Source organism: Leptopilina boulardi, unplaced genomic scaffold (genome assembly GCF_019393585.1).
Source record: "Leptopilina boulardi isolate dan_hultmark-lab unplaced genomic scaffold, ZJU_Lbou_2.1 LbouV2_310, whole genome shotgun sequence".
Classification (NCBI taxonomy): domain Eukaryota; kingdom Metazoa; phylum Arthropoda; class Insecta; order Hymenoptera; family Figitidae; genus Leptopilina; species Leptopilina boulardi.
In genome coordinates this window covers 2,219,771-2,232,535 of record NW_026137875.1, presented here as the reverse complement: position 1 = coordinate 2,232,535, position 12,765 = coordinate 2,219,771, and the positions used below count along the sequence as shown (strand labels likewise).

General features: G+C 21.7%; 1 protein-coding gene across 7 annotated transcripts in view; it reads right to left on the bottom strand.

Annotated features, from left to right (window-relative positions):
• Nucleotides 1–525: 525 nt before the first annotated feature.
• LOC127283635 (spectrin beta chain) overlaps nucleotides 526–12,765 on the bottom strand; it is a 53,188-nt gene continuing 40,948 nt past the window's right edge. For 4 of the 7 annotated variants that reach the window (XM_051308632.1, XM_051308634.1, XM_051308633.1 and 1 more), the window contains 3 exons: nucleotides 11,604–11,871; nucleotides 9,955–10,137; nucleotides 526–4,091 (listed from right to left, as the gene is read on the bottom strand). In XM_051308632.1, coding sequence (XP_051164589.1) covers nucleotides 4,088–4,091; nucleotides 9,955–10,137; nucleotides 11,604–11,871 — 455 coding nt within the window. In that variant the 3' untranslated portion in view covers nucleotides 526–4,087. Of the gene's footprint in view, nucleotides 4,092–9,954; nucleotides 10,138–11,603; nucleotides 11,872–12,607; nucleotides 12,764–12,765 lie in introns of all 7 variants that reach the window. The other 3 variants (XM_051308629.1, XM_051308630.1, XM_051308631.1) reach the window with 1 other exon arrangement.

The following is a 12,765-nucleotide window of genomic DNA, read 5'->3' as shown; positions in this document are numbered from 1 at the left end:
TTAAAAAGACAAAGTACCTTATTTTGTATAATGGTAGCATATAATAAAAATAATAAAATATACTAAACTTTCGCTTATTGCCGTGTACAAACCTTTGACAGGGAAGATGACTAAAAAAAATTGCTTTCTTATTTTTTTTATATACTAAATGTAATTCTTGACAATTTTTATTGATCAAAAAATTATAAAAAAAAAACCTTTAATAAATTTCCTTGTCATATATTTGTTGATCGTAGAGGACTTCAGCATTGTAAAATTTTTATAGGTTATGTTACCCGGAATAGTATTTTATTCTCAAAAAAATATTTAATTTTCATTCAATATAAGCAACTTTTAATTATTGGTGGCAAAATTAAAATTATTTATATATACTTCCATTGAAATAATAATTTTTAATAATAAATTATAATTTATTTAAAAATACATACCAAAAAATATGTAAAATTGAACTAAGTTTTATTTCGAATTATTTACGCAAGATTTTTTTAAAAAGAAGGAATTCATTCTACAATAACTTCTACAATATTTTTCATCTTTACTTTATATATATATACTTTTAGATCAAATTTATCATTGGACAATGGTACTACTACACAATTGACGCGTCATAGAGACATAATGATATTGTTAGGTCACGTGACTGTCTAAATGGTAATTTTTACGATAAAATTTCTCGTAAAATACTGAATGGTATTGAGCTGGAATTTTGTTAAGATATCTAAAATATTATAAGGAAGGTCAGTGAGGTCCGAAACTGTTGATATTTATTGAAATAATTGTTATAAAACACTATGGAAAATTGATAGAAAATTTAAGGTTAGAAGTGTCTCGTCACTGTTCAGATTTTCTAATAACTTTCAATTAAATTAATATCAAGTTTCGAAAATCACTGTCCTTTCTTATATTTTATCTTTACAAAATTCCAATCTAAATCGATTCAATAATTTACGAGAAAAGTTATCGAAAAAATTAACATATTTTAATAATCACGTGACCTAACAATCACATGCACTTAATTTTACATTGAAAATCGAGGAAAAAAAAAATTGATATTTCAATTGTCTAACAAAAATAAGACGTATATATGAGAAAAACAAAAGTTTTCCAACAATTGTTTCTAAAATTTGTTGATATAGTATTGAAAAATCTAATTTTTGCGCTAAAAAATTAATAAATTTCAAACAAGCGAAAACTGATAAATCTACATTGATCGGAAGCGATAAATTTAATCAATAGAATGTATATATATTCTCATTTTTTTTTTTTATTATATGCATATCATGGTTTTTAGAAGCATTTTTACATCCGATGAATTTTCACTATTGTATTATTATATAGTTTTTCATTTTATTTAGAATTATTATATTTCTGTCTTGTTCAATACTTCTAAACGTATACGAATAAAACGTCTTATTACTCATTCAATAAGTTATTTTACAAAAATCTATAAAAAAAAAAAACTTATTTTTATAAATAAAACATATTAGCGAAGTTCATTGGAGACTTTGGATCTTAATATAGGTCCCAGGAAAGGGTTATACACTCTTGAATTTGCATAATTACTTTTGGCCATTGGTTTAAAAATTCTTTAAATTCTTCAATATCAAATTCTAACGATAAAAATTTATCATTGAATAATATTAAACAAAATATTTTAAAACCACCAAAAAATTGTGATGAAAATTCGAATGTTGGCCCTTTTTTTACGATCCGAAGCCTCATTTGAGGAAGAATTAGATTTAAAAAAATCGTCACGATTTTGGCAAAATAGCCTAAAATTTAACAAGATAGTTTTTCGTAATATATATATATATATATATAGTTAGAAATTTGTAATCTTTATCCAAATGCAACTTTTAATTATTCAAAGTGTTGAAAGTGGAAAAAACGCTCACGCTCTTTTTTTTTTAAATTGTTTAATTAAAAGTTATTTTTTTTCTATTTAAAAATACGAAAATGTGCAAGTAAGACTATTTTTTTCAACTGTTCGTCCGATTCTTCCTTGAGTCAGTCTCTGTCAAAAATTAGTACCGGAAATTAGAAATTTTTTTTTTTTTTTTTAATCAATTTGGTTGTTAATTTTCAAAGCAGCAAAAAAAAAAATTTTCCATTTTTTCGTTATTTTAATTTCCAAACTTATACAAAATTAAAAAAAAAATTTTTATTATAAAAACAAAAATTAAAAAAGAAAATGCTGGATTTTTTTGTTTGTCAATTTTCAATTCCGGGTATAGAATTTTTGACAACTGTGACAAATGAACGACTTCTAAAAAAAATCAATTAAATAAAATCAATGTAAGGAAGGCAATTTTCGAAACGAAAAGAACATTTTTTACTTTCATGAATTATATATATTATTTATAATAATCATAATATAATATTTTATCTTTAAGGATGCGACTCATAGATATTTAAAAAACATGTAGTCAAATTGATAAATTTGTCAAAAAAAAAAAAAAAAAAAAAAATCTAACGTGAGAATATCTCAAATGGATTATTTAGATATTTTTAAACATTTTTTTTTTTTTTTCCTAAAATCTCTTTTTTTTCTCTCTCTTTATCTTTCTCTTGATTCAAGGCGCAATAAGCTTCAGTTTTGATAAAAAGCACTTTACAAAAGCCGTAGTCGCATTACACCTTAAAAAGAAAGCGTGGAATAAGCGTTAAAAGCTCTCCGGCAGGGCGCTTTTTGAGAAAAAAAAATTTTTTTTTCTTTTTTTTTTTCAAGGATTTGACTCTGATAAATATTAAAAAAAGTAATAACAATTAGAAAATGAGTATAGCAAGTATGCTACATATTTTTGTGTTAAATTTTTTATTAGACGAATTACATATTCACATATTATGAATTATAATTATAATTCGTCTAATAAGAAATTTACTACACTTTTAGATTTATATCTAAAGAATTAAATAATAACTGTACCGCTTTTGTATAATTATTATTATTATACTCGGAATTGTATAGAAGAGAAAAATTCTTTTCGTTCATTACAGCTTTTAATTAATTTTTTTTTTTTTTTAATCTTTATAACATTCTTTAAAAGCTATATCTCATATTAATACGTCATCCCAAGTTAGCGCATCTCTTAAATACATGGCAGTAATTAAAAACGCTTTTTTGGGATGCTTTATAATTTATCCAAAATAAAAAGACGATATTTATTTATATATTATATATATATAAATTTCTGATGGAATACAAGGATTTAAATACTTTTTTTAAAATATACGTAACAGGATTATTTCTTGATACTGTGTCGTATAGTCTTAATCCGTCAATGTTAAAAAGATCATATAATAATCTTCATTCAATATTACACATTTAATACAATTTGTGCGTTGTTCCCAAAAAAAAAAACAAAAAAAAAAAAAATCAATCTACAATTTTCTTTCTTATATATGATGACAAATAATAAATTTGTCCACTTAAACAAAGACTAAACAATTTAAAAAATTAAACACTCTTCTTAAATCCAATTAATCATTTACACAACAACTGTATAAAAGTTTTTTTTTTTAAGTATTAAAAAATTGATATTAAAAATACAAGCCTGAAGCAAAGTGTAAAAAATTTGCATGTTTCTTTCCCTCCTTTTTTTCTTACTTCGTGGTAAATTTCCGTTACGTCAATTTGTCCAGGATTTTTTTTTTTCGATTATAAATGGAAAAAAAAATTCTAGCATTCCAAAGAAAGAAAGAAAAAGTTAAAAGATTGATCAGGCTAACTTGGGATATTGCATGTTACACCTTCTCTATCTTAATATTTATTATAGTGTCTATAATTTAAGAAAAAAAAAATCAAATTCACAAATATCGTACAAATACTATTATTTCTCTTATTAAATTGCGCATCTATTTTTGAACTCTTTTTTTTCCTCTCTCTTCTATCGTTTTGGTTATCGTATTTGCACGATTAAATTGAATTTAAATTTTTTTTACTTTATATGGCCAGAGTTTTTTTTTTTTTTTTTTTTTTTAAATTCTATTAACGTAGCTTTCACGAAGTAGAGCGACGCAATATTTTCTCTGATCATCTTGCTGCGCTGGCGCTTATTGGCGGCTGACAATACTTCACTGCTCCAATTTAACTGGAAAAAAATTGTAAAAGAAAAAAGATTAATAATTGAATTGAATTTTTTATTTTTTTATTTCGTCTGTTATCCAAAAAAAAAAAACTCCATAAAAAAAAATGATTTACTTTAGACATTCTCTGTCAAAAATTTAATGTTGAAAATCGAAAATGATTTCAACAATATATTTTATAAATTGTTTACATAAAAAAAAACACTATCTTTTAATAGGGGAAGCTATTAATAGATAAACTATTATTTAAAACTAGCTTTTTATATTTTATTGTATTTAAATTTTGTTCAATTTAACAAGGACCAAATTAACTATATATATTTAAAACTAAATATATTTTCTTCTAATAAAACAAACAAATGTGTTTACGTTTTTGCAGTTTAATATTAATTATTGTTACAAAAAAAAATGAATATTATTTCCATATCTGTAGAATCTGATAATAATTAGAAAAAAAATGTCCGATCAGACAATTTTTATTCTTAAAGTAATTAGAGGAAAAAGTATAATTTTTCTTAATTTTAACAAAAAAAGAAATTTATAAGACCTCGGAAAAATTCAAAGTTGAAGAAATCGTAGATTATTTTTTTTCAAACTAATTCGCTCTAGAGACAGAAATAAAAATTTTTTAAACAATTAAAATCTGAGGAAAATACAAAAGTAAAATAAAATATTTGTCACCTATTTAAATTTACGTTGGCGTTAATTTAAAAAAATAATAATAATAATCGATGATTAATTATGAATTTTTTTCGAGACCTCAATTTTTGAACACTCTAATACATAAAAAAAAATTATTAGGAGAAAATTGAAATTAAATAAATTAAATTAAATAACTGATAAATTTAAAGAAAATTAAAGGCTCAAAAAATATTAAAACATTTTAGGAATAAAAAATAGTATTTTTTTTTAAATCTTCTCAAATACAAGTAGAAAAATTAAATTTTATTTCACTAAAATTTAAATTGGATTATTTGCAAAAGTATTTTGCAAAAAAAAAATAATAATTAGGATAATATTCAAAACTACATTTTCTTGTTAAAAAATTTTTTTTATGTACAGAATTAATTTTTTAATGAAAATTTGCAGAAAAAAAATTGAAAATTTGAAAATTTGTAAATGCAGATGATTATGATTAATATAAGATAAGATAATTAAATTTTCGGTAGTCGATAATATCGATAAATAAATAAATAAATAAATAATAGATAATATCGAGATAAATTATTTGCAAATCACTAGTTTAACTAGTTGAAAAAAGTGTTGCTGTTTATTTTTATTAACAAAAAAAAAAAAAGATAATATTCTATTAAAAAAAAATTCACTGCACTCCATAAAAGTAACATGACAAATTACAAAAATTCGTCTTCATTTTTAATGAGGATGATGACTAAAACTTAAAATCTAACTTTTTCATCCTACAATTCAATTTTCATAAAACTCTATATTGTATACGTATACAATTTAATTAAATAATAACATATCGATGAAAATTCCATGGCAGAAAAAATATCAGATCTAAATTTTCAATCTATTGATATTAAATCTAAAATACTGTTGGAAATTTTTTAAATTTAATTTCTATCTCGTTTTCATTATTGTAAAAATTTGGTCATAAAAGTTTTTTATTTTATTAATATTTTTTCAGTTTTTTTCTTTAATTTTGTACTTTATTATTATTATTATTTATTTTTTTTCACAAAAAAAAGTTGTGTAAACTATGTAAATAAAAAATTATAAAATATTAAAAATATTACAATAACTTTTTTCAATTTATTTATTTTTTTTTTAATAATTTATAATTAATTATTTATTTGATTTATAGTTATTATCTGAAATTTTTTTAATAATTATTTTTAAATTCACATTTCTAGAGATTAATTGAATCCATGTTCAGATTTGCAATATAGCAATAAGACAAATATATTTTTTTCGATCTATATAGTATAGCGAAAGCATGTCAAGGAATGAAGTGACGAGAAAAATAATATTGTAAATCAATTGCAGTATAAGCTATAACAATGATACAACAAAAATAATTCTCGGACATCAACATACCGATAATAAATGAGATAAAAATGACTAATTAAATGCATCTATGATATTTAATAGAAAAGAAAAAAATAATTCGAAGCAAGCATCTAAAAGTTTACCTGTTTTTTTTTTTTTTTTTTTATTTAATAAGGCTTGCACAGCTTAAAAAAAATGTAATTCGATATAAAAATTATTTATTTCCTTTCTCTTGAAATAAAAAAAAAAAAAAAAAAAATTCAATTAAAAAATTTGAAAATGTAACAAAATGTTACTTAAAGAAAAACGAAAATGTCAATCATTGTCTTTGACTTCATCTAATTTGCACTATTCTAATTACCCAGATAATTTATAATTAATTTTCTAATATATATATAAATAATTTTGAAAATATTAAGCGAAAGGTTACAAAAAGATGTAAAAAAAATTTGTTTCAATTATAATTTTACACGGTCAAAAAATTTGCCTAGAGAATCTACATTTTTATTTCATAAATAAATTTTTCAGCGCAGTAAAAATTAAAATTATTACAAATGAAATAAATAAAAAAAAAATTAATTTTCATAGAAATTCTTTTTTAAGTTGGTATTTGAAATAAATCTCGAACGAAAAGTATGAATTTTATTTATTCAAGTATATAATTATTTTAATTATTAATTTATTTTATGATTATTTATTTTTTTTTATTCTTTATTTATTATTATTTTTACCTAATAAGCCTAAAGTTCTGAACGTTTAAATGAACGAAAAAATTTCTACTTTTTAACTTTAAATTTTATTATAAAAATATTTTCTGTATTCAAAAATAAATTAATAATTTAATTTTTTATTTTTCATTGACATAGAAATTTTTAAAAAAATTTCTAGAACAAAAAAATGAACATTCAAAACTTTAGGCATATTTTATTTACCTAATTTGATTTTTAATTAATTATAATAATAATTTCATCAATTTAATTTATTACGTTGTGTATATTATATTAAGCAATAAATGAAAATTTAATTAACGATCACTTTTTAAATTTTTTTTGAAGATTGTAAAATTATTTGAAATATTTTTAATATCATAAATTTGAGAACAGTGCAAATTGGACGAGAAAGCTGTGAATGCCTGTCACACACGTCTCTTTTTTGAGACACATTAATTATTATTATTATTATTATTATTATTATTATGTCATTCCGCATTCACAATTGGAAGAACATTCCTTATTGTTTCCCAATAAAAAAGAGCTAATCATATAAGGAAAAACTAATCAAAACTATAAGTAAAATAAGTGGTAATATATAAATGTATATGATTATCATTTAATCGTGCAGTATTACAACGGCAACAACTTAGGATTATTGTGCGACTCACCGCATCTAAATGTTGTTCCAATTGTGTACAGTTTCTTACGATCATTGGTATCGCATTCTACTTTTTGGCTTTTCTAAAAATATGATAAATGCAAATATGATCGAATGTGTTGTGATAGATGTATTTTGCAAGCTCTAGTTATTTTTTTTTTCTTTCTTTTTTTCTGTATTAAATAAAAATGTAGGATATTTATGAAATGAAAACTAAACCATAGAATTCAATTTCATGTATAAATAGATATTAAAAAATAAAAAAAAATTAACATCAGTTTTTACATTGTTTGCTTATTATTCGTATAAGCCAAATACTAATTTTGAAAAAAGAAATTTTTTTATGCACTAAAAACGCTGAACTACAAATGATTTATTGTCCTACACAACTAAGAAAACGATTTAAACAATAATAATTGATGAAAAATGGAATGAGAACATGATTCGCATGACATTTGCTTTTCTCATCATGCGATTATTCTACTTTGAATTGTAGAAAGAGTAAGTAAAAGAATAAAGATGTAACTTGCAAAAAAGTGTTTTCAAAAATAATAATAAGTAGATTTAAATCTACTGAAAGATAGATTTTCTTAAATTTGTCAAATTGGTTCATTAGGCATTTTTTATGTCCAAAAAGTTAGCAATACCATTCGATTTTTCAAAAAAAAAAAAAAATTTTTGTGACAATTTGTGTTACTTTTTTTCGAAGTGCTACAAAATTGTTTAAAAAAAATGATAATTAAGAATTTCAAAAAAGAAAACATTTTAAAAATGAAAAATGCTACTTATATGTAATTGTTTTTTTTTTTTTTTTTTTTTTTTTTAAATAATAATATTTTAATATATTCGGGTTAGAAGAAAAACTATTTTTGAATTTAAAAATTGAATTATTTTAGGGAATTTAAAATTTTTATAAAATTTTCATTACAAAATTTTGTTATCGAAAAATAATAATTTTTGAATATTTTTGGGTCAAAAAAACTATTTTTGGATTTGGAAATTGAATTATTTTGAAAAATTTTGTAGTCTTAGAAAATGTTACAATAGATTTTTTTTTGTGCTGAGCAAATACATTTCAGCATAAAATTTGTTTTTAAAAAATAATAATATTTGAAGGTTTTTGGATTAGAAGAAAATCTATTTTTGGATTTACAAATTGAATTATTTTAAACAATTTTCAAATTTTTATGCATTTTCATTACAAAATTTTTATTCTCAAAAAATAATAATTTTGAATATTTAAAAATCGTTTTGTGGAATTCAAATTTGAACTATTTTGAATAATTTATTATTAAAAATTTTGAAAAATGTAAGTTTTTTTTTTTGCTATTGCGTATAATTATTTCTTTTCAATTACAAACAAGTGGCATTCTTGATCAGTGAAATGTTTTTTTTTTTTTCTAATTGAAATTTGAGTCCTAATTATAGATTTTTCAAAAAAATGTTTGCAGCATAAATTAGCACAAAAAATTATTCTTTTGAAAAAAATTGTCGTTGCTAACTTCTTAGAGGCACATTTTTTTCACACTCAAAATATAAAGAAATAAATGTAATAATATTGTTTTTATACAAAAGATAAGTTTTCTCAGAAACAATTTTTAATAGTAAATAGATAATTTCTTCTTTCGCCATAAATCAAATATATATCATTTTTTATATTATAATAAAATTTAAAGTTAATTAATTATTTAATTAGGTTTTTCATGCAACCGTATATTTGTCTTTAATCTTTCTATAACTAATTTAGTCTACAAAAGAGCCGAAAAAAGCTACTGCCAATAAAAATGGAAATATTTTTTACCTTTTCTGATTATTCTCGAATTATTATTATTAGTCTTAAAATCAGCATAGAAGATCGCAAATTTACTGAGATAATACAATAACATTTTAAATAGAATATTTATTAAATAACGAAATTGTATTAATGAAATATAAATTCTATTTGCATTTATTGCTCAATTCACAGCGTAATTGACAAATTATTTTTAAATATAATCGCGTCAGATTTATTTCAAAAAACAAATTTAATTCTATATAACATTATACCTGAGAAAATTCGTCAGAAATTCGCTATAAATAAATAAATAAAAATTAACCATAAATTACGGTAAATTGGTCAATTTTAGTTCATTAGTTTATAAAATAATGGAACGTTGATGATCAACGAACTTTAAATGTTCTTTTTTGTGATTAAAAAATTTTATGAACTTTCACCTGAGAAACATATTTTTTGCAATGTTTTCTGATAAAAAATTCTTTAAACAAACTTTTTTTTTTGATTTTTCATCTTAAAAAGAATTTTTTTTTTAGATTTTGGATTATAAAAGTTAAAAATTTCACCGGCATTATAGGAGAACTTTTAAATTCTCTTTTTCATGTCATTGAAAGTATCCTCTTTTCTTTTTTGTAAAAAAAAAAAAAAAAAAGTCAATTAACTTATAATAACTCCAGTAATGTAATGAATAATAAAATAAAATGTATAATTACTTTTTCTTGAGAGTGAAGAAGCTTCGCCGCTTAGTTTCGGCTTGCGTTGGTGCGGGCAGTGTGTGTGCTCTGGATGAACTTGCACCTGATGTACCCTGTGAGGCTTGATTTAATGCCGCAACCCACTCTTGCATCTCTGTATCATCTTTGGCCTGGAACAGGAAGTCGGCGCCATTCTGCGTCCTACAATAATAAATAATTTTAATAAAAATATAATTTCTTTACTATCGTCAACGGTGGTGATTATGGAACGTCAGGGGTAAATATGAAACGCATAATTCTTTTTTATGTAATATTTTACTGCCAGATATAATTTATTTGAATAAAAATTCAATTATTGTCTAAAGTTTTTAAAAAAAATTTCACCAATTCAAAATAAAAGTTTCAATTAATAATCTCCTGAAATTCAATTATTATTTCTAAAAATTTTAAATCTTCTAAAATAAAATTTTTTTAAATTTTGTATCTAAAATTCCTTGTTGAATAATTTAATATTTTAATAATTTTAATCAAGATTTTCAAAAATTTAATTTTTTAAAACATTTTTCAATTGAAAATTCTCTATAATTCAATTATTTCTAAAAATTTTATTTAAAATTCTTAAATTAATTTTTTTAAATTAGGTACTTCAATTATAAATAATCTAAAATTCCATTATTCTTTAAAGTTTGTAATAAAAAATTTTTATCAATTAAAATTTATAAAAGTTTCAATTTAAAACCTTCTGAAATATAATTACTTTCAAAAAAAATTTTAACTCGAACTCTTCCAAATTCAATTAGTAATTGAATAATTAATTGAATGTTAATTCAATTAAAAATTTTTTTCCCAAATTTTTATCTATATAATTCTTTGTTTAATTAATTATTTTTAATTTTTTTTTTTCAATAATATTTTAAGAAATTCTTCGAAAATTTAATTATTTAAAACAATTTTTGGAAATTCTGAATTCGAATAATATGCATAAATCAAACTTGAAAAATTTTCATTTTTTTTTTTAATGTAACTTTAAATTTTTTTTTCAAAATTTGTTCTGAATCTTGAAAATTTGTCTCAGTTTAATTAAGTGGTTTAACTTTAAAAAGAAAAATTCTTGAAAACATTTCTGTGAAACATTCTTATTAATAAAAAATTAATAAATTTTATTTAATTTCTAATAACAAATTGTTAATAATAATAATAATAAAATATTTATCAACTAATTAAATTTATTGAAAATAGAAAAATGGACTTTTTATACTTTTCTTGTAATTTTAAATCGACTAAAATGACTTATTTTTTCTTTCAAAAGTCGAGCCGAGGCCTACAATTATAAAAATCTAAGATAATAATTTTTAGAAACAAAAGTTTGAATTGAATATTTCAAAAATTATAATTTTAGTAGCATTTTTAAAAATTTGATATTTTTCCAGTACTTTTTATAAAATTCCCTGACTTTTCCCTGACCCGTGGCAACCCTGAATTAATTAATTTTTAATTTTATTTTGTAAAATAAGTTGTGAAAAATGTCGCACAATCCGAGGCCTAATTAAAAAAAATTGAAGAAATAAGTATTTAAAAGTATTTTCGTATTAGTGGATCATGATTTTTGAGCTTATAAGAAAATTTAAAAATTTTTATAATTATAAATTATTTCTCTTGAAACTTACTTTACTCGGAAGACATGCTTCTTTTTAGTATAATCGCTAGCTACAATAATGGTAGCTCCTCGTAGATCTAACGAAGCTTCTCCTTTATGGGGTTGATCAGGAGCGGATTTATATGATTTTTGATCCTTATAAGCAACCAAATTTTGTCCTCGTATAACCATATAAACTTTATCCCAGGATCGATTAGATGCCTTCTTCGTGGTGCTTTCCCATTCATGTTTTCTCACCAGTATTCCTTCGAATTCATCACCAGTTGGACTTCTTTGTTCTGTGAAGAAAAATTTTCCTCTTATTAAAAAAAAAACAAATAATGAATAAAAATAATAAAATTCTAAATAAAAAAAAAAAAAGTGCAAATAGTGAATTTTTTTTCAGCATTAATGTATGTGCAATTGTGAGAGAGTGAAACACTTTTTTTGTTTTCTTCATATATGAAAACTAAAATAATATCGCTAATAATAATATCGAATATATTTAATGTTAATACAACAATATTAATCAACAATATCTATGAATATGTTAACATAATATTTAATCTAGGTTGAAATTAAAAAATAATTCAACTAAATTCGAATTTAAAAATAAAAATTTATTCTTAAGTAAACGTAAAATTTTATTCTCAATTAACAAAAAATAAAATTTTAGTTTAAACTTAAAAATAATTTAATTTCAATTTGAAAATTTCAAATTGACTTTAAAAAAATATAAAATAAAAAATTTCTCCTTTGTATTTAATATAAAAATTTGTAATTTAAAATCAGTGATTTCAAATTCTTGATGAAGATCTCCTATTCTGAAAATATGATTATTAGTAAAAACAGATGATTATTCGAAAATGGTCCATTCAGCAAGCTTGTGATAAATCTGTAATTATTAGTTTTAAGAGAAAATAAATAAAACATGATCCGATCCATTTTTTTTTTTTTTTGAAGATATCTTTGCATTCGATTTCTGTAATATGAAAAATATGAATTTAGTAAAAGCCAGGGATGATAAACGCTTACCAGAAAAGCCGTGCTCATCATCGCTCACACCACTGCGATCTAAGCTTGGTGACTTAGCTGTTTTTTTCCAACGGAAGCTGCGGAATGGTGATTTGCTGCGACTTCGTTCCTTACGTCTCAACGTACTAGACTCAGATCCAATTCCAGTTTTTGGAGCT